Here is a 20,670-nt window from a genome sequence, read left to right on the forward strand (position 1 = left end):
TCTCTGGTCCGGCAGCATTACTGAGCAAAGAGCTAGGGAGGGGGGAGGGGGAGGGGGAGGGGGGTTAAGGAGAGAGGAAAAACAGAAAGGGGGGGAATGGATAAATGGGCATGAAGCTGGATGGAGGGCTCTCGGGTGGCACAGTGGGTAAAGTTCCTGGCCACCGTCGCGGGGAATAGGGGTTTGAAACGCGGTGCCTCCTAACTCGGCCCGGTGGCGGACGGTCCAACAAACACCAAATGGCTGTGTTCGTGCGAGGGTTCGCCAGGCAGAGTGATCTCTATGGCTGTAACTAGTGACTCCTACAGGTTGGTCTGGGCGCCTGTTCATTGGGGTGTGGAATAGCATGTGTACTGCTGTGCTGTGCGCATTACATCCTCCTCACTGTCAGGGGAAAAGAAGTGGCTTAGATGTCACGTGTATTGGAGGCGACATGTCCGTGTTCTCCCTTGGAGAAGGAGTAGCAGTGACAAGGGACTACGGTATAATACATCGGGAATTTGCATAACTAATACATTTGGAGGGGGACAAAAATGAAAAGATATTTGTCAAAAAAAATAAAAAGGGAACCTGAGAAATGGATATGAAGACGGATGGAAAGAAATGGAGATAGAGGGAAGGAGATCGAGGGAAGGAGGCAGAGAGAAGATATTTGTACTATGGAAGAGGTTTGATAAAAAAGAGAGAGGAGGTGGCAGCTTGAGGAGGACTGAAGATAGAGCATTGAGAGTTATAACCTCCATAGTTTATTCACAAAAATACATGATACACAATATATCCTGTTGTCATATTAGGCAATACCTGCATCAACATTAGTGTGTTTTTACCATGTGGCTTATCTGAGCCCCTAGAAGAGGGTCACATTTCTTGTGCATGCTGTTTTATATATATTTTTTTAAATGTAATACTGGAAATCAGACGTGTTCTAATTGGGCTGAAAACTTGATTCTTTCTCTTGTCTCTTCCACCTCCTCTCTCAACCTCTGTATCCCCTCTCTCTCTCTCTATTGCTCTCTCTCTCTGTCTCTTCCTCTCCTCCAGGCTCTTCTCCTAAGCCAGCAACTCCAGTGGACCCATGGGGAACTGCCTCTGTTCCCCCCGTGAAGAGCACTGATCCCTGGTCAACAAACGCTGCTCCTGCCGCTGACCCCTGGGGCAGCGCTGCGGCCGCCCGCCCCAAGACCTCCAACGCAGGTGAACACATGAATAGATATACGACCACAAAGACAGCGCACCCAAACACAGGAACACACTAAAATATGCACAGTTAGTTTTACAACAGACTTAAACTCTGATTTACACTCTATTGCATGATGGTGCCAAAAAATAGCTAAAATGGCTAATCTGCAAGCTTGTGAGCTCGTAGATCTAGATCTTTGGCTATTCAAAAATAGCAGATATCTGCTATTTTTGAAAAATCGTGATTAAAAATATATATATATTTCTTTTCCAAAAACTGTTAGGATTTAGATTTTTTTTTTTTTATCGGCCTCAGGTCTTAAAGGGTTAAATCAGGCTTCACAGTACACATGAGTGTGAAGAAATTCAAAGCTTGCGTTCAGATGTCTGTTGTGTTCCCCATTTGACCAAAGTTCCCATTCTCATCCATTGTCATCTCTTTGTTTTGTTCCTCCCTATCCATCTGCTGTGTGTGTGTGTGTGTGTGTCTTTGTTTGTGCGTGTCTGTCCATCCCCTGTGTGCGTCGGTGTGTGTCTTGTGGTCCCCTTCCAGGTAGCTTTGACCTGTTCAGTACGTCCAACGGTACGTCTAAAGAGGACTTCTCAGAGTTTGACAGCCTGCGTTCCTCCTCCTCTGTCCCCACTGGTACTCACCCTGTCCTCGTGCCTCTAATGCAGTGCTTCTCAAATTTGGGGTCCGGGGACCCCCAGGGGTCCTTGCGGGGGTTCCAGGGGGTCCCCAGCTAAATTAGTCTATATAGCATCACACTATATAGCCACTTTATCCATATTTTATACTTTGGCTATACATTTTTTTTGGATGATTTTAGATTTTTTTTTTACACAAATCTTCTCACAAAATATTTTCAGATGGGGGTCCGTGGCCAAATACATATCAATTTGGGGGTCCTCGACATGAAAAAAGTTTGAGAACCACTGCATCTAATGACACCTCATGGAGTGTGTGTGTGTGTGTGTGTGTCTCTGCCATCCTGCACAAACCTCTGTATATGACCACAATGTTTTTCAGTTGGAGTGGAATAGAATAGATACAAAGATACAAGGAAAGAAAAGAGTGCTGCGGTGGGTCCCCAGTGTGAAATGGGACCGCTGCTCTCTAGATATAGGTATCAAATTGGAAAATGGAGATCCAAAAATGACAAGTCCAAAGCACTGTACATACAAATGCAGACAGACAAACAGATGGTTCCACCTCTTCAGGCATGTGCTATACAAATGCAGTCCATTTACCATTTATTATCAGGGATCCCTGATGAAGGAAGGCAAGGTGCCATTTTTGACCTGTGACCCAAGTATCCCTTGGAAAAGAGACTTTTCTCCTGGTTAAATAAATAATAACCTTTGCATTCTAAACAAAATACTTTTTTATACATTTTATTTTACATTAACATTGCTGGAAATTAGCATGTCAGCTGCACAAGTTACACACGACAGACATTGACAAATCGAACACGCATGTTTGTCTACTGCCAAACAAGGGGTTCTTATTTGTCCCTCCAGTTTCTACACAAAATACCTGTTCTGGAGACTGATGGCTCTAGTTTGTAGGGTGGTAAACTGGTGCAGTCAAATTATTTAGTCGAATTACTCGGCACCATGATGTCCGTGAGTTGAACGCAAGCTTTAATCAAATGTCTCATAGACTGTTTTCGAGCTCACAATTCACAAATACTCATTAATAGTATTTATGAAGATACAATTGACGTTTAAATCACACTTCGTCGGAAACCTGTTTCCATGTGCTGGGTTTCCACCTCAAAGACATTCAATCAGAAAATGGCTTAATGAGTTACTGGTAACAGCGGGGGATTTCACCGCTCACAAGTTCAACTACAGAGCACCAACTGTGCTGTGATACGTTAAGTCCCCCCCACCGTTTAGCGCCAGTTGTTCACATTCTGCTCCTGTGTGTCAAACTGCCCAACCAATAAATTACGCTAACGATAAATATGAAAGTTTAATTGCTCTCAAACTACACTGGAAAATCCTGAGTGTTCATTAAACTCATGGGTCCATTTGGTTCTATTTGTACACTCTATTTGTACACTCTGCCTGTTAAATTAACAGGCCATAGTGCCTTGGACGTCTCATTTGGGATCTAGTTTTTTCCCATCAGGGAGAGTTATAAATGTTTGCTCTTCTGTTTACATTTTCCTTGGGATACATTTAAGATGCAGTAAATATATGATGACTCATCACAAGATTGAAGGACAGCACAATAGAAACTCTAGCACTTTATTCCAGATAATATAAGAGGTTTTGCAGGACTGGCATAAACACACACGGTCTTGTCTATGTAGTCATGTCACCACCAGACTTTGGCAAAATACAGTGAAAAGAAGGAAGGAGTGCTACTGCTTGGTTGAACTCAACTTTGCATGCTCTCCTATTGAACATGAAATTAAACTGGCATTATCTTCACTCACTCAATTCAATTGCACCGTGTTTTGCCCTAGTCTCGTCCTTGTGTTACTGTGGTGTCATCTGTGTATTCCAGCTTCATGCCACTGATGTTGCTTCACGCATTAACACCTGACCTGGGTTGACCGGGTTCATGAAAGCTCCTTCAAATCCATTATCCAAATGCTATATTGACCGTGCCTGCTCTCTGTGGAACCAATGGAATCTCTTCAGAGAGGCCACACTCCACCCGTTTGGAACACTGCCCTGGTTTATGCGTGTGAATCGAGACGGTTTCTAGAAACGGCGTGTTTGTGTGTGTGTGTGTGTGTGTGTATATGTTGAATGCTTTTCTCCAGTGCTTGGCTGAGGGAGGGTCAGGGTGGTGGTGTACTCGTTCTCTACCCCACATAAACATTTCTCTGATATGGTCAAAGACGAGTAGAGGGGCTGAGGAAAGGGAGAGCTGACTTGTCCTTTAGTGTAAAATACATTCTAAATTAACACTAGTTGTGGCAATGCAACTTAGCTCTATGGTTATGATCTGCTATATGACTGTATAAACTCATCATAAACCTAGCCACACACACACACACACACACACACACACACACACACACACACACACACACACACACACGGTATGTGTGAGTGTGTCTGTCTGTATAATACACTTGATACAGTACATGTAAAATCCTCAGTGTTGATTTATTCATTTTCTTGAGTGTACAGACACCATGCGCCTGCCTGCATAGTGGTACTTCATACTGTATCCTTTCTATTCTAGTTCATTGCTAGACAGCAAGGGACCAATTGCCTCATTTCCTCAGTCCTAATAACGGTTCATTTTTACTGTTCATCTAAGACAGATGGCCTCTAATCAGGGGAGATATCTGGTAGAGTTGGCAAAATAGAAGATAAATTATGTATAATTCACTTGTACAAGTAAAAAAAACTTCATCAGGATAGTATTTAAAACGGACAATCTCACCAGCCACCACTCATCTAAAATGGATTACCGTTTGTCCGGGGGCCAGTGCTGATTTCACACTTTACTTATCAGATAAATATGAGGCAAATGGTTCTACAGTATGTAGTAAGCAATAATGCAGGACAAGGTGTGCACAGTAGAGTTCTCTCTGTCAGTAGAGTTCTCTCTGTCAAGTCCATTGTCTTCCTACATCATGACACCTTAGTTGGAGCACATTATCGCACTTATACCATTGACACTTTCCAAAGGAAAAAAGAGAGGCCGGGTTTATATTTTTGAACCGTCATAATTGAGAAAAACGGCAAACAAAAGCTGTGTTGTCTTGGCAAAGACTTTCTAGTCCAACAAACATCCGCGACAGTCTGTTGATTACTGTTTTGATTACATGCAGTTTCATTGATTTAGAATGGCGATTAAACTGTTGACGGGACTATGTTTGATGTGTCCCAGTATTCGATTTTAACGGTAAACAGCCAGCCAATCACAAACAAGTACTTTTTGTGGCCATAGTATAACTAATGCTAGGGCTCCAGCGTCGGAGCGTCAACATTCAGATTGAACATAGTCCTTACTTAACTGTGACCCTCATGTGCGATGAATTTAAATGGGCTCTCTTTAATAGATCCTTTGGGGGCTTGTGTGTGTGTGTGTGTGTGTGTGTGTGTGTGACTGTGTGTACATGTGTGCGTGTGTTTGGTTTGCAATTATTGATGTGTCTGCAGCTGTGCCATGGAAACAAGGAGCCAGGCTGTCTGTCTCTCAGCTCTTCACATAATGACATCTACTCATCATTTTATTGCATCAAATTATGAGCCAATGTGTATGTGACATCAGCATGCCCCCAATACTGTGTGCTTTACGGGAGTCCACTGATACTGACTGACCTAGAGCACTTTATATGGAGAGAATAGGGATAAATATTGATCTAAACAATTTAGACAAGTGGTTTCCACTCCAGGGACCCTCGGGATCCCTTGAGGGGGTTCCAAATGGACCCTTACAGGTCTCAGAGATATTGGGGGGTCCTTGAAAATTAAAAAAGGTTTGAGAACCACTAGACCAGTGGTTCTCAAAGTGGAATCCAGGGACTCTCTGGGTTCCTTTAGGGGGGTCTAAATTGACCCTTACAAGTCTGTAACTCTGACAGTATACAAATGGTACCAAATGGACCCGAACGGGTCCATTTGGTACCATCTGTATACTGTCAGAGTTAAGGGGAAACCTTGACATTTTAAAGTTTGAGAACCATTGCACTAGACGATACAGTCTAGAATAGTCTGCACTGCACTGTCTGCACTGTTTTGAATTTGTACTATTATTTTTTTTTTTTCATACCCTGGCGCACATTTGAGTTGTTTTTTTTACCCCACAGTTGCTTTCTTCTTCTTTTCTTCTTCTTTTTTCTCAACTCCCCGAAGTTGTATCTGTGGTGATTCAGTGATAATGGGAGTTTTAACTGTGGTTTCAATACAGTAATATTCTAGAACATTTTTATCACCACTATTAACATTTTCTTGTGGTCTGTGAGTTGAGGTACTCGGATGTTCCTTATGTTGACATTGATCTAAATTCTAAATGTATTAACCCATTAAGACCTGAGGCGATTCTTGAAAATGTTTTCTAAATCCTAACGATTTTTCAAAAAAATAGCAGATCTACAAGCTCATAGCGCGGCACTCGGTGCCGCGCTATGAGCTTGTATATCTGCTATTTTTGAATAGCCAGAGAAACCCTAATGTGACACAGATGCGTTCCAGGTCTAAATGTATTCATGTATATAATGATTGTAACACTAGTACATCTCTCTCTCTGTTGGTTCAGGTGACGGCGGCGTAGCGTCCTCTCTAGCCAGCAGCAGCAGTCTGGACATGTTTGACCCGCTGCCGACGTCCCTATCCCACACCTCCAACCTCATCAGGAAGACCCCAGAGTCGTTCCTGGGCCCCAACGCCGCCCTGGTCAACCTGGACTCTCTGGTGTCCCGGCCAGCGCAGCCCGCACCCATCGTCAACCCCTTCCTGGCTTCAGCAGGTACTGTAGGAAGGACGGAAGGAGAGGGAGATGTGTACATGCATGCTCGCGCGTGCACGCACACGCACGCACGCACACACACAGTGGTGTAAAGTAACTAAGTACATTTACTTAAGTAAAATGTTTAGGCACTTTTACTTTACTGGAGCATTTCCAATTGTCTATACTTTTACTTCTACTCCACTACCCCTCACTCAGAAGCAAATATTGTACTTTTACTCCACTACAATTATTTAAAAACTTTAGTTACTTAGCAGATATAAATTACATTAACCACCGTAGCCCTATTTTATACCAAGGCTATTTGAAAATAGCCGATCTACAAGCTCACAGCGCGTTGCGATGCGACGCGTTGTGAGCTTGTAGATCTGCTGTTTTCAAACATTTGAGTACTTTTACTTTTGGTACTTTAAGTACATTTTGATACCAACACTTTTGTGCTTTTACTCAAGTAAATTTTGAATGCCGGACTTTTACTGGTAACAGAGTACTTCTACTTTGCAGTATTGATACTTTTACTTAAGTAAAACATTTAATTACTTTTTCCACCACTGCGCGCACACACACTCTCTAAGAGACCATTCCAAAATGAAAGAGTGATGCATGTTTGGAGATCCATGAATCGACTGTCAACAAAAGGCAGCACACGCCTGAAGAGGTGGAACCATCTGTTCGTCTGTCACAGTACAGCACAGCACTGAAAGAAAACACCCAGAGACAGTCTGTGACCCGTATGGACACATTGTTAACTATCCTGTCATCCTTCCTGTTAATGTTACCAATTTGATAACGTAGCTAGATGACCTAGCGCTGTTGGCTAATATTAGCAAGATAAAAGACCAAAGTAAGTGTCCAGGGCATTCCATTGTCGCAGCCCCTTTTTCTGTGTGTAGAGCTCAAAATAATTAAATCAAATCGTGGTGAAAATCCCTACCAGCCCAGTCCATGTATTTCCTATTGTGAAAATTGCCATTGCCTGTACAGGGGTGCAAATGCAAATACATGTGTGACACTAGTTAGTGTTAAGTACAGTATGTGTAATTTAATGCAATGCTATATTTGCCTTTCTTTATTTAAGTATAGTATCTTATGCCTTTTACTTGACCACGTTTTGACAATTATGGATTGTGTCTGTGGTAGCGAATGTTAAAACACTGGCAATATATATCCTTTAAGTTCTCTGTTTTACATTTCAGTGAGAGTGTATTTGGGTTTCGTCCTGTTGATATTTTGTTTGTGTGTTGCGATTAACCCATTAATACCTGGAACGCATCTGTGTTACTTTTAGATTTCTTTAGGCTATTCAAAAATAGCAGATATACAAGCTCATAGCGCGGCACCGAGTGCCGCGCTACGAGCTTGTAGATCTGCTATTTTTGAAAAATCGTGACATTTTCCGAAAAACTGTTAGGATTTAGAAAATGTTTAGAAGCGGCCTCAGGTCTTAATGGGTTAATAGAACTCTTTGCCATGATACATCTGTTACAATTCAGAACGCGTTCCAAACCCCCATGTGTTCTGCTGTTTTTCTTTGCATATTTCTTGTCATGCGGACAACGAGGCTCCTATTGATTATCATTTTGTCTCTCCCTCCTCCTCCTCCTCCTCATATGTCCACACAGGAGCCTCTGCCGCTCCAGCAGCCCCCGCAGCCCAGGCCAACCCCTTCCAGATCAGCCAGCCGGCACCGCCCACCCTCAACCAGATGCGGGTGAGCCCCATGCCCGCCGGCTTCGGCAACATGTCCTCCGCCGCAGCCGAGCCCATGTCGCTGTCCTCCGTGGCCGGGATGGGCCGCATGATGGGTCCCCCCGGCGGAGCCATGGGCATGTCCATGCCCCAGCCCCTGATGAGCACCGCCATGCCCCCCCAGGCCGGGACACAGCCGCCCGGAACCACCAACCCCTTCCTGTTGTGAGAGAGAGGAGGAGGAGGAGGGGGAGGTGGGGGTGTGGTCTACAACACCCCCTCCACACTGGGCTCTCGCCTCTCTTTCACTGTGGCTCCCCAAGAAGCTTCTCCAGGATGGATGGGGATGGGGAAGGGGGGGTTAACCCAACTCCTTTTAGTCCCAAAACGACCTCCCACAAACCCTTCCTGGCTCCCCACAGCCACACAAACTTCCTTCAGCTCTCCACTCTTCCTCCTTCTCTGCTCTCTCTCTCTCTCTCTCTCTCTCTATCTCTGTGCTACGAGCTGCCTAGTCCTGTGTTCCCGACCTGATCGTATGATCACAATGTTGTTGTTGTTGATGACGATGTAGAAGTTACATCTGTCTACAGACCTTCTGGAGTAGTGGCAGTGTTTACAGTTTTCCGACTAGATGCTGGCGGGACAGCATCACTCTCCTTCTACCTTCGTTGGTTCTCTCTGTTACACTCCCTCCCTCCCTCCTAGACATTTTTTTAGACTGGATACTCTTACTGTACTAACACCAGGATCTTATCTCTTCTCTACAGCTAACCTTTTATAACCCCTGTCAGTGTGCGCGAGTGTGTGTGTGTGTGTGTGTGTGTGTGCATGTGTTTACACATACGTCTGAACGCTTTTACACTGTGTATTTTCCAGGCAGCTTGAGTGCATACACCCTGGAATAACGACGAGGGAGCCGTTCAGAAGCGAGTGTGTGTGTGTGTGTGTGTGTGTGTGAGTGAGAGAGAGTTACTAAGCAGGGATTTTGCACACTTTGCTTTTTTGTTTTGGTTCTGTGACTGCTGGGTTCACCGTTAGACCTTAGCTCTGGAGAGGGAAGCTAGCCGTTCAAACGACTCGTGTCTTTGTCACAACACTCCATGGTACCGTGGTATCACTCACTCACAACTCTCATCAGGTCACTTCCCCTTCCCTTTTGACCTTCTCCAATGACCCTCCAGATGAACTTTGACCTTTGGGGGTCACAGGATGGAACTTTGAACTCTGGTCAAGGGGATAGTCCCCAGATTTGAGAGTTGCTCTTTAAAGGTTCTGATGCAAACGCGCATTTGTTATCGAGAGGTGTAAAAGTCTCTTCTCCCAACACATTGTGAAAGGCAAATGACTCTGTGCAGTGATGGCGTCAGTATTCCACTGCTTGTAGGGGTTTTTTTTTTAGGGGTCAAAGGGAAGTGGGAGGAGCCAGGTGTGTGTATTATAAGAGTGAAATACATTTAACCTCCAAGTGTACTTTAACTAGCGGGCCTGCCTGTTTGCCATGCAGTACATTGGAACATAATGTTGACTTCAAGTGCAGAGATAAAAGTTACTGTTAATATACACACACAACACAATAGGTCAGCAAACATGGCAGTGATAGAGGTTATGCCAACAGTTTCTGTGTGTGTGTGTGTGTGTGTGTGCGTGCGTGCTAGACATTCGGACTACACGTCAAGGGCCGTTCCTACAGTGGCGTGGTGGCAGAAAAAAAGCTCTGTGTTTAGAAGACATGGTAAGCCACTCTGTATCATGGTAGAGATTTGAGCTCCGGATTTACCGCAGCTAATCTACTTGCAAGAACATTAGCCAGCGAACACACACACAGACAAGTTCCTGTAGTGATTGGGCTATTGATAGCGCAGGGAATCCCACAGCAGTTAGACCTGGCATCATGTTAACAAACAAAAAGTGTTTATCTTCTTTTTTCTTTTTTTAATTAGTTTTGTTATGATTTTACTCCTTAGATTGAAATCCATAGCCAAGCCTTTCTGTGTTGGGGAGGGGGGGCTCAATACTAGCTATACGATATCACTGTCTATTTCTCTCTCTCTTTGTGTTTTCTCTTTCACCCATTGGGTATATATTCCTCTTCTCTAGAAGCACAACTGTTACCAAAGTCATGGCGACTGATTTCTGGGGAGACAAACTATGCGTAGTTGAAATGATGTGGCTGAAGCTTCATTGAAAGAAAATAAAACGGAAAAACTTGCCCATAATATCAAAGACTATTTTATATACCTACCTATATAAACCATGACTATTTTACAGTTGGTTTCGGGGGTCAGAACATTTATCAGGATCAAGTTGAGCGTTTCTCTTTACCTCCTGCCGGGCAAGTCTGAAGTCAAGTGAAACGATAACATGAATGATGACAAACACGATCCCCTGGCATGAAGACCCCACACCTCCTAGGTCTCTGCATTCTTCTTCCCTTCTTAAATTCTGTTGATCACTGCCAATGTTCTTTCTGTGGAAAGGTTATAATGATTTTGTTGTTCCTGCTTTGGTGTGAGCTGGCGCCCTCCCCTGGTCTGTTGCTGTAATTCAGACAGACCTTCATTTCTCTCAGGCAAAGGGAGGGGCGGCTCGGACTGTATGTGACGATGACGATGATGATGATAGTGATAATGGGAATTATGTGGGGGTCATGAATGATTGGATGTAAGACCAGCAAACCAGTTTTATCCTTAACTAAATATATGCAAAAATTGGAATTTGTGGTAAAGAAAAGGAGAAATGATAAAGACTTAACGCTTGACGTGTGTGGTTGTGCAAACATAGTTTTGCTGATACTGAGTCTTGTTTATTGAGATGCTATACTATGATATACTGTACTAGCCAAGACAGTGTCTGTTACTTTCTCAAGGATATTTTATACTTAGTCACACGACCCTTTTGACAAGTGTCGCTCAACACAAATGCATTTTTAACTCGAGAAATGTTTTGTCGCCACTTAAGTTGACTATACACCATTTTTATCGCAATGTTTAAAATATGTAACTTTTGTCAAGCGATACTTATAAAAAAGGTTGTGCACCAGGGTATAAATTAGCCTTCACTGGTCTCGCTTTCACTGTGGCCTAAACTGTTTTTGTTTTTTATGGTTGTGGAAAAGTTTGCATCATCACTTAATTTTAACACCGTTAAATTACATGACGTAAACAATACTACCTGACTATTCAATAGATTTCACAGCACACCTAAACTGTTACAGTAGATGAAAATCCAGTATAAGACTCCTTCCTCTGTCTTCCAGAGCCTGGAAGTCTATTTTACACGTGTTACCGGTGGGGGCAGTGAAAATGAGGCCTATGTGTAGCTAGCTAGCTCCTCTCTGTGTTACAATGTATTCACTATGCTTTTATCAAGAGGACTAACTAACATTATGGGCTACCCGTCTGTCTCTTTGTATGCATAAACAGCCACCTTCGTTCTTTTCCATGTGTCCGTCTGTCTATTTACCCTTCTCATAGTACTGGGAGCAGGCTGCTTTTTTATTGGATACGTGCTCAAACTTGTTGGCATTATAACTGTATAATATAATTTATCATTTGTACTATTGTAACATACTGTTCTTCTGTATACCTTATTATTCTGTGTAATGGGTTTTTGTAGGAAAGTCACCGTGGTATTTTAACAGCATCTAAAAACAAAACTACAAAAAAAAGAGCGCAGTGGAAACCGTGATGGATGACTATGACAACAAACTGTAGCTGCATTGGTTCAAAATAAAAATGTGTATCACTTCAGCTCTGGAACTCTTTTCTCAGTGTTGCTTCTGTGTGTGCAAGCGTATACTCGCACATCTTTTCACAAATGGCATGTGTTCACGATTTTGCTGACCCACACTTTTGGGGTTTAGGATAATCTGAGTTTCGAGGCTCTCACATAAAAATGGGTGGGGCGAGAACAGGTCTAAGTTCTCTCAAGACAAATTTTCAATGCATTTGGGTTCATATTAGGTTAATACTGAGAGTAAGGAACTTATTCCATCCTTTGGGTGAAGGGCTTTGATTCAGTACAGTTTAACTATTGTGCAATTGTTTGGGGCGTTAAAAATGGCCAGAATTCTGAAGTCAAAGTACAAATTTATTAAAAATACAAAATACAGTAGAAAATATAAAAATCCAAGTGCTTACAAACAGGTTTCTCATAATAAAATACATGGCCTAATAGAGACATTAACATGATTTTTCCACCCTACAAACATTCCTATTATAAGACACACTGTGGGTATGGTACTGTATGAGTGTTAAGTCAGAGGTCATCTTTGCCACTATATATCGGCTTGCTTTAGCTTAGCTGGTAGTGTACACACTTTGCAGAAGATTTACACTGAGAATTTCTGGTCAAAGACTGACAGTGATGCTTTCATCCCTTATGTTTACATGTTGTAGGGTGTATGTACAGTACTTTGGGGAGGACCACATGTCTGCAAGGATAGCCTACTCCCATCTGATAATTAACCACATCCTGGTATCACTATTTTGTGCATGTCATAGGCGAAAGTTCTCAAACAGTCTAGGCCTATATGCCCTGTTGTATGCCGGTGTTGCGCGACGGAAATAGCCCATCTACAAGCTCAAAACACGTGAGCTTGTAGGTGGGCTATTTTCACCGTGCGACAGTGTCAGCCGTAAGTGATTAAAGGGAACCCCTAATGCAGCGCTCAGGTGCCGTACAGCTGTTCTTGCGGCGCGAGGCCAGACGAGGCAGAGTGTGCCAGTGTGTTTGCAGGGTTTGTAGGAGTGGTGTCGTATCCCAGTTTCCTCATGTCTTTAGTCATGATGTTGAAGGACAGTGTGACGAATCCCTGGGAGCTAACCCGCGTCACTGAGAGACAGAAGACACACGGTACACAAGGGTTTATTAACTCTTTCACTGCCACACTTATTTCAGACTGTGTCGTCCCAGTGCCAGGAAAAAGGTGCATTTTTCCTCTGTTTGTTTTTTAACATTGAAGTGAATGGAGCAGCAATTTTTTGGATAGCGTTATCTCCTAGTTCCTTTGAGATAAACCAAAAAAAAAAAAAGACAAAAAAAGACCCGTTTTTGGCAGTTAAAGAGTTAACTAGCGTACTCGAACTTCACTGGGGTCATGGCTAAAGTGTATCGGGTATAGATCAGCGGTTCGGGGACCCCCAGGGGTCCTTCAGGGGGCCCCCAGCTAAATTATTGATAGTTGTCACCATTATTACATGCATAAGTAAATACAACTTCAGAAAACAGCTCTTCAGCTCTAAAACGTTTGAGAACCACTGGTTTAATGCATGTCAAATTTTGGGTCCTTGTAATTGGAGGATATTGCTCCCTCAGATTACACACGTACCTTCTCTGCCCTCTCCCTGGGCCACCACTTTAGGATCTATGTATTCAGGACGCCGGCCGAGCAGCCAGCTGTATGAGACAAGTGAATTAAAACAATATAAATATTAGTAATGTTATGAGGGAGACATTGCTAGGCACTGGGCATTCATCTTCATTTGAGTGTCTGGGTACAGTATGTGCTTAAGTTGCAGGCTTCATACTGTAACTATACTAGAGTCTGACAACATATCAGTCAGCCGAATATATGTTGGCTATCGCAGATATATCATATGTTCTCCGATATGTACCGGTATTTTTTAAGGATGCAGATGTGTGTGTGTGTAGGGGGGATTAATATTTGAGTGATCATTGTTAAAAAAATAATAATAATTACGTATTACAAGAATATCAGCATGTATACTGTACATTTTTACTTCTGCATAGCTCATTACTCTGGACGGTGTGGATGCATACTAATGATAATAATATCATTAATATGGAACAGTTGGATAATTACATTCACTACTGGGGAGTAGTTGGGCCGTCTACACGCAGTACTAGACAATCACACAGAAAGCAGCAGTAAATATTTGATAACGCTACAGAGATGGGCTGCATCATCCAGAGCCATTCCTCTTCTCATCTTCAAGCAAGAATATCTGATGAGCTAGATCACTAGGGCTTCATGTAGAACACGCACACACACTTCAAAGACTGTTCACTCCATCTTACCTCGTAAATTTCTGAAGTCTCGACGTGGATTCGGGAACGAACATGGGGATAGTTCTTGTGTGTCTGATGAATAAAGAGAGGTTCATTTCAAAGCGTAGTCAAATCTGTGTTCGTTTATGCATTTACATTTGTACACGTTCAAGAGTTAAATGAACACAGAGGCTGTGCTTGCAAAGCAGACAGTGATATGAAGGAAGGAGGTGACAGAAGGAGACAATATGGATGCGAGAGGAGGAGCAGAGACGAGATCGTGTACAGGAGGTTTATGGTGAGAAATGTGGACAACAGGAGAGAAAGAGTCCAATGTATCAACAGACACAGGATGTGACATCATTATCCATTAAGCTATTTAGGTGAGATACTAATCCAGAGACAGTTTAATATCAAGCCAGAGCACACAATTTTACATTCTGTGTTACATACAAGTCGCCAGTATTCCTAAATACGTAATGAAAATCGTAATAAGTATGTCAGAAGAACTTCAGGTTTTGAGGACTCCCGATTCAAAGAGTTGAAAACATATCAACGTTTCAGTCAAGACTACTGTAGACTATTGAATGTTTTTGAGATTTAGAGGGGATTTTTTTTCCATCCTTTGTACAACAGAGTCGCATGCTGAAAATAGCAGATCTACAAGCAGACATGTCACATTGTGAGCTTGTTGATCGGTTCATTCGACTAAGTCTTACGACAAATAGTCGTAAGACTTAGTCTTAATTTATGGTATTACAAGTTTTCTGAATATTTAAATATGCAAATTAGGCATTAGGAAAATATGCCCGAATTTGCATAACTTTCCAGAATCAACATTGGAACATTGGACAAAGCCAGAGTCAACATTCTTATTTCATTTTGTTAAGATGTTGGAGTCAAAGGTTTTTAACAAGGGAATATTCAATATCTGGCTCAATTTTGGGGCTCTGGCTCATGGACTAAATGCCTAATTTGCATATTTAAATATACAATTTCAGAAAACTTGTAATACGATAAATCATTGTCTTCATGTAAGTAATCAACTGGGGAAGTTTCATTATGATAACTATTTTAAAGATTTTGTAATTTTTTTCACCTGTCATGTACGTATGGGGAAAATAACAGGATAATTCCTTTTAACAGGACGTTCATGAAAGTCCTTGCGGGCTTGTTTCCAATGAGGGCCTGTGAGCAATTAGGGGTTAAGAGTCTTGCTGAGGGACAAATTTCATTTCATCGACACATATGCTGGCGTGGCCTGGAATCGTACCTATGGCAACCAGGGCCTCTGGCTCCCTAGGCGGGCTCACTAACCACTCAGCTGTGGCCACCCAACAAAATGTGTGATAAATATGAAAAAGCTGCTCCTGTGGAAAGGTTATCATATATTTATTTACTTATATTGACCCTATAAACAATTTAATATAGGTATGGTTTTGCCCACTCTTTCGATAATCATTGCTCATTTTTGGGGCTCTGGCTCATGGACTAAAAGTATAAATCAGGTTTTAGTCAGAAGCTACTATCCAGTAGGCATTACCAAGATGATGTTTGAGTGAAGAGACTTTTTTTTTTTAAAGGACTTTGATTAATCTACTGATTAATATTTCAGTGGGTAGAAGTGATATGAGGCAATGAGAGCACGGGGGAATGGAGAAGACAGAGGGATAATATTAGACTGGAGGTTGAGGCAGCGGTGTAACTGTGAGCACAGGGTAGCATATTGTATTCTAGAGAAGCAGAGCAGAATGAACCTCATACTTGGCAATAAAGCCAGTCTGTCTATTCTGCATTGTGTCTAAATGGACTGTGGATGTTTTTTATGTTGAGAAGGAGAACCCACGTCTTAATGCTCCAAAAAATATGTATTTATTTAGCGGTAAAAAGTCTAAAAACACCACGTTTTGGCCTCTATGGCCTTCGTTTATGTTGCTTATACACACGTTAAAAGGATCCCTGCTAATAAGCTTTATATGCCTTAATACATTATAATTGCCCTCTAACTAAAAATGTAAAACACCTTAAATATTGTATTTATTTCAGAAATAGTTCATCTTTTACTCAAGCGGGACAATGCCCGTCGCAGGTTGATGATGTCATTTGCCCATGTGTGGACTAGCCCTATGTGATTTATGGAATGCATGTGCAAAAAAAAAAAAACGTAATACTTCCTCCTAAGGTTAATATGTATTCCATACATTGAAGGGCTGGACCACACATGGGCAAATGACATCATCACCTTGCGTCATTTGCCATCTACCTTGAGTAAAAGAAAGAAATAAAATATTTAAGGTGTTTTAAATTTTAAATTTTAGTTATAGAGGGCTTTAGTTATAGAGGGACATATTATGGCATATAAGGCTTATTAGCCAGGGGCCCTTTTAAAGTAATATTAGATGGGGTGTCTGTGCTAACTGTCTGAATGTGCATAAGAGGGAAGTAGGGAGAATAGAGTGGAAGGAAGTGATACTGACTGTCCAGGGGTGATGGGGATGTGTGTGACTCCGTAGCCACGGACCACGTCGTTGCCAAACGTATCTGGGCCGTAGACACTCACCACCATCTGAGGCCCTGGGGGACACACAGACAAATACGTACCTCACGAATGTTGCTCAGTAGTTTTACTCATTGTCATCCATTACATTAATATTTCAATCACAGGGTTATAATTTATACATAGTGTATTTATTCTGGGGGTGCAAAAAGCTGTCAATCGTGTGTGTGTGTGTTGTGTCCATCTGTGTGTTCTACTCACAGCCAGATGGATTGGTGCTCTTGAAAGTAATTTCCAGAGGGAAGTTCCACACTAGTCTGTGAGGGGGGTGACTGCCTTTAGAGGTGATCTGAGAGATACCTTCCTCCAATCCCTAGAGAGAGAGAGAGAGAGAGAGAGAGAGAGAGAGAGAGGGGGTGGGGATTGGGAGAAAGGAAAAGAGAGACAAGTTGAGATGAGAGAGAAGAAGAAATGGTGAAAATTGGGACAAATGTTCCATTTTCAGTAGGCCTACTTCCTCATTAATTGATATCTTATCAATACACATTGACGAACCATAGATATGGAACCACGTTCATGAATATAACGTGAAACCAAATAGATATGATTCATTACTACAGTACTCACCGACGTAGGAGCCCAGTCGTGCCCGTAGACAAAACAGTATTTACAGTACAAATCGTCGTAATCTGGAAACTGAAAAAAAAAAAAAACATGCAACAAAAACAATTATCTATAAGGATAAACCAGGGTTCATCGCCATGCTGGCTCATGGTGGACATTTTTGTCAAAATTCTATCTTTGCCATGGACATAAAAATGAATTGAAAATTATATGACCAGAAACAAACGTTTACAGGTCTGTAACTCTGAGAGTGTACAAATGTGTACAAATGGAACCAAATGGATCCTACGGGTCCATTTGGTTCCATTTGTACACTCTCAGAGTTATGGGGGTCCTTGAAAATAAAAAGAAAGTTAGAGAAGGCTAGCAGTGTGTATATCTGTCTGTCTCGTCTTATATGTCATCATGATTTGTGTGCATGGGGATCTAATTTTAAACAAGCTCTGTGCTTAATGAGTCTTCCAGTTTAGTAGACCTTGTATTGTGAATTTTTACTTCCATGTACTATTGTTCTCATGTCTTACTAAATAAAGTACATCAATCAATCAATCAATCAATCAATCAATCAATCAATCAATCAGAACCACTGTACCAGTGGACTCCTAATGTGCCATAGTGTCATAATAAATCATCAGTGTCATACATATTCTGAAGAAAACCTGGAGACTGACATTCAGTGATTGGGTCTCATGATCAAAATAAGAACATTATAATATGTAAAAAAAACTTTAAAAATCTAAGATTCGCCACACAAAAGGCCAAGTCTAGCCATGCACGGACATATTTTGTCCTTGTAGGGAGGGACACATAGCTGACCTCCTCCACATTATAAACAACACAGGACAGGACGGGAGGACAGACACTCACGTTCGCTCCCTCGATCTGTCCGTTGACCATGAGCAGAAACACCGACGGGTTGTTTGCAGCAGCCATCACTGTAGTGTGTCTGTAGTAACACTGTAATGTGATCACACCGAGGTGTGACTGTACGAGCACATCAATCAATCCTATTTCAGGGTTTCTCTGGTCAATAAAGCTAAGAAGAGCTACTAGCTAGCCCATTGAGCTAGCCGATTTAACGAATAAGCTACCCCCGTTGCTGGGGGCAACGCTTGCTCTCCCTACGGCTAGTTGCGAGGATCAAACTGAACGCAGACGTGACGCGCAACAACATGAGTCGGTGTTGTTGTTGTTGTGCGCAAAAGTGATCGCCTGCTCTTGTTCTTGCCAGTGGTGGAAAAAGTACTCACATGTTTTACTTAAGTAAAAGTATAAATACTGCAATGTAGAAATACTCTGTTACAAGTCTGGAATTCTAAATGTTCTTGAGTAAAAGACAAAGTACAAAAATAAATATCAGTATCAAAATGTACTTTAAGTACCAAAAAGTAGAAAGTACTCATTTTGCAGAACGTCCCGTTTCACAAGTTATCATGTCTAAAATGTATTAAAAAAATCTTTTGAAATAGCAGATCTACAAGCCCACAACACAGCATGAGCTTGTAGATCGGCTATTTTCAAATAGCCAAAGTTTAAATTAGACTGGTAAGAGTGTTTTGTAATAATAATACAAATCTACAAAGTAACTAGTAACTAAAGTTTTTTTGTGGAGTAAATGTAATAAAGTACAATATTTTCCTCTGAGATGTAGTGGAGTAGAAGTAAAAGGATAGAGAATTGGAAATACTCCAGTAAAGTAAAAGTAGCCAACCTCAAAATTGTACTTAAGTACAGTGAGTACATGTACTTTCCAACGCTGGGTACATTATATTTAAACTGGTCAAAAGGACTGATTATAATCTATGGCAGAGCAGGTAAAATAATGCATTGTTCTGAAGGATCATTTTTAAAAAGAGACCGTTTACTTTAAACATGTATATTATTAATCACATTAAACAAGCAACCAAACCAAACCAAACCAAACCAAACACTCCCCAATCACTCTATGGCAGACGATCAATTTTGCGCACAACACCGGGACGGTAATGTCATGGAATGTCCACAAGATGGCGACCGTGGGCTACATTAGAAAATTAGAACCCAAAGTGAATCAGTCCGAGTCTATGGGTTGAGTGCATAGAGTTATAATGGTTGAGTGCGATTCTGTGCCACAAATCAGTGATGATTTGTCCATAATCCATATTTATGTTTGTTCTTACCTTCCCAAAACAACCAATATCACACCCAGAGAGAAGAGAAAGAGATCCATTTGTCTGCTCTCTCTCTGCCACAGTGCCACTCTTTTGTCTCTTTGCCAGTGGTGGAAAAAGTATTAATATTTTTCATATAAGTACAAGTATCAATACTGCAATGTAGAAATACTCTGTTTAAGTAAAAGTCTGGAATTCAAAATGCACTTGAGTGAAAGTAGGCTACACAAAAATTGGTATAAAAATGTACTTAAAGTACCAAAAGTAGAAAGTAAGTAGGCTATTCATTATGCAGAATGTCCCATTTCACAAGTTTTCAAATGTAGGCCATGAATTATATGAACATCAAGAACATCTTTTGAAAATAGCAGGTCTACAAGCTGATGCATGCGACGCATTGTCAGCTTGTAGATCTGCTATTTTCACATTTCAAATGTCCGAAATGTATATAGTGTTGAAGTGGATGTATGTTTTGTAATAATATTCCAAATCGACGAAGTAACTAGTAACTATAGTTTTCAAATAATGTAGTCTGTAGAGTAGTAAGTACAATATTTGCCTCTGAGATAGTGGAGTAGAAGTAAAAGTACTGAAAACTGGAAATACTCCAGTAAAGTAAAAACACCTCAAAATTGTACTTAGGTACAGTACGGGAGTACATTATGTAGCCTACTTAGTTACTTTACACCACTGCTCTTTGCCCCACTCTCTCCCTGACGAGTTGTTGTGTCCACTCCAGGCCCCTGGGGTATCTGACCTTCAGAGTCCCTCTTTGCTATCTGCCTGGTTGTGATCATGTGACAGCATTAATTAAAACCTGTGGATACAGTCATTATGGCATAAACAATAAGATCAAGGTTAAGGTTAATTTTAGCCTGATAATGGCCTATGTACCGTGCATTTTCGAATCATGTACTGTATACTTTACATTATTTCAGATAATCTTCCAAAGCATAAGCGTAGCTTAAGAAATTTCACATTGAGGTGCCAGGCGTCTCAGATTTAACTTGAGTTTTATAATGGAAGTCAATGGGGCCAGACTGGGTTGCAACCTCGCCCAAATGTGGAGCCATACA

At 41.6% G+C, this 20,670-nt stretch overlaps 2 protein-coding genes across 6 annotated transcripts in view; one reads left to right on the plus strand and one right to left on the minus strand.

Annotated features, from left to right (window-relative positions):
• The window catches only part of epn2 (epsin 2), a 38,518-nt gene extending 26,446 nt beyond the window's left edge, over positions 1-12,072 (plus strand). For 2 of the 4 annotated variants that reach the window (XM_080446139.1, XM_080446138.1), the window contains 4 exons: positions 1,042-1,194; positions 1,733-1,825; positions 6,413-6,622; positions 8,245-12,072. In XM_080446139.1, the coding sequence (XP_080302265.1) occupies positions 1,042-1,194; positions 1,733-1,825; positions 6,413-6,622; positions 8,245-8,540 (752 nt within the window). In that variant the 3' untranslated portion in view covers positions 8,541-12,072. The remainder of the gene's footprint in view (positions 1-1,041; positions 1,195-1,732; positions 1,826-6,412; positions 6,623-8,244) is intronic. The other 2 variants (XM_080446140.1, XM_080446141.1) reach the window with 2 other exon arrangements.
• Positions 12,073-12,390: 318 nt separating this feature from the next.
• b9d1 (B9 protein domain 1) lies at positions 12,391-18,510 on the minus strand. Of its 2 annotated transcripts, XM_080447298.1 has the most exons (7): positions 18,312-18,510; positions 17,448-17,516; positions 17,082-17,193; positions 16,801-16,897; positions 14,354-14,416; positions 13,644-13,711; positions 12,391-13,147 (listed from the first exon to the last, which is right to left on the minus strand). In XM_080447298.1, the coding sequence occupies exons 1-7, from the start codon at positions 18,375-18,377 to the stop codon at positions 12,984-12,986; spliced, it is 639 nt and encodes a 212-aa protein (XP_080303424.1). In that variant the 5' UTR covers positions 18,378-18,510; the 3' UTR covers positions 12,391-12,983. The 2 variants fall into 2 exon arrangements, with proteins under 2 accessions (XP_080303424.1, XP_080303425.1); XM_080447299.1 differs by lacking the exon at positions 17,448-17,516.
• Positions 18,511-20,670: the final 2,160 nt, after the last annotated feature.

The sequence above is a fragment of the Gymnoscopelus braueri genome, assembly GCF_963280865.1.
Source record: "Gymnoscopelus braueri genome assembly, chromosome: 13".
Taxonomy (NCBI): Eukaryota; Metazoa; Chordata; class Actinopteri; order Myctophiformes; family Myctophidae; genus Gymnoscopelus; species Gymnoscopelus braueri.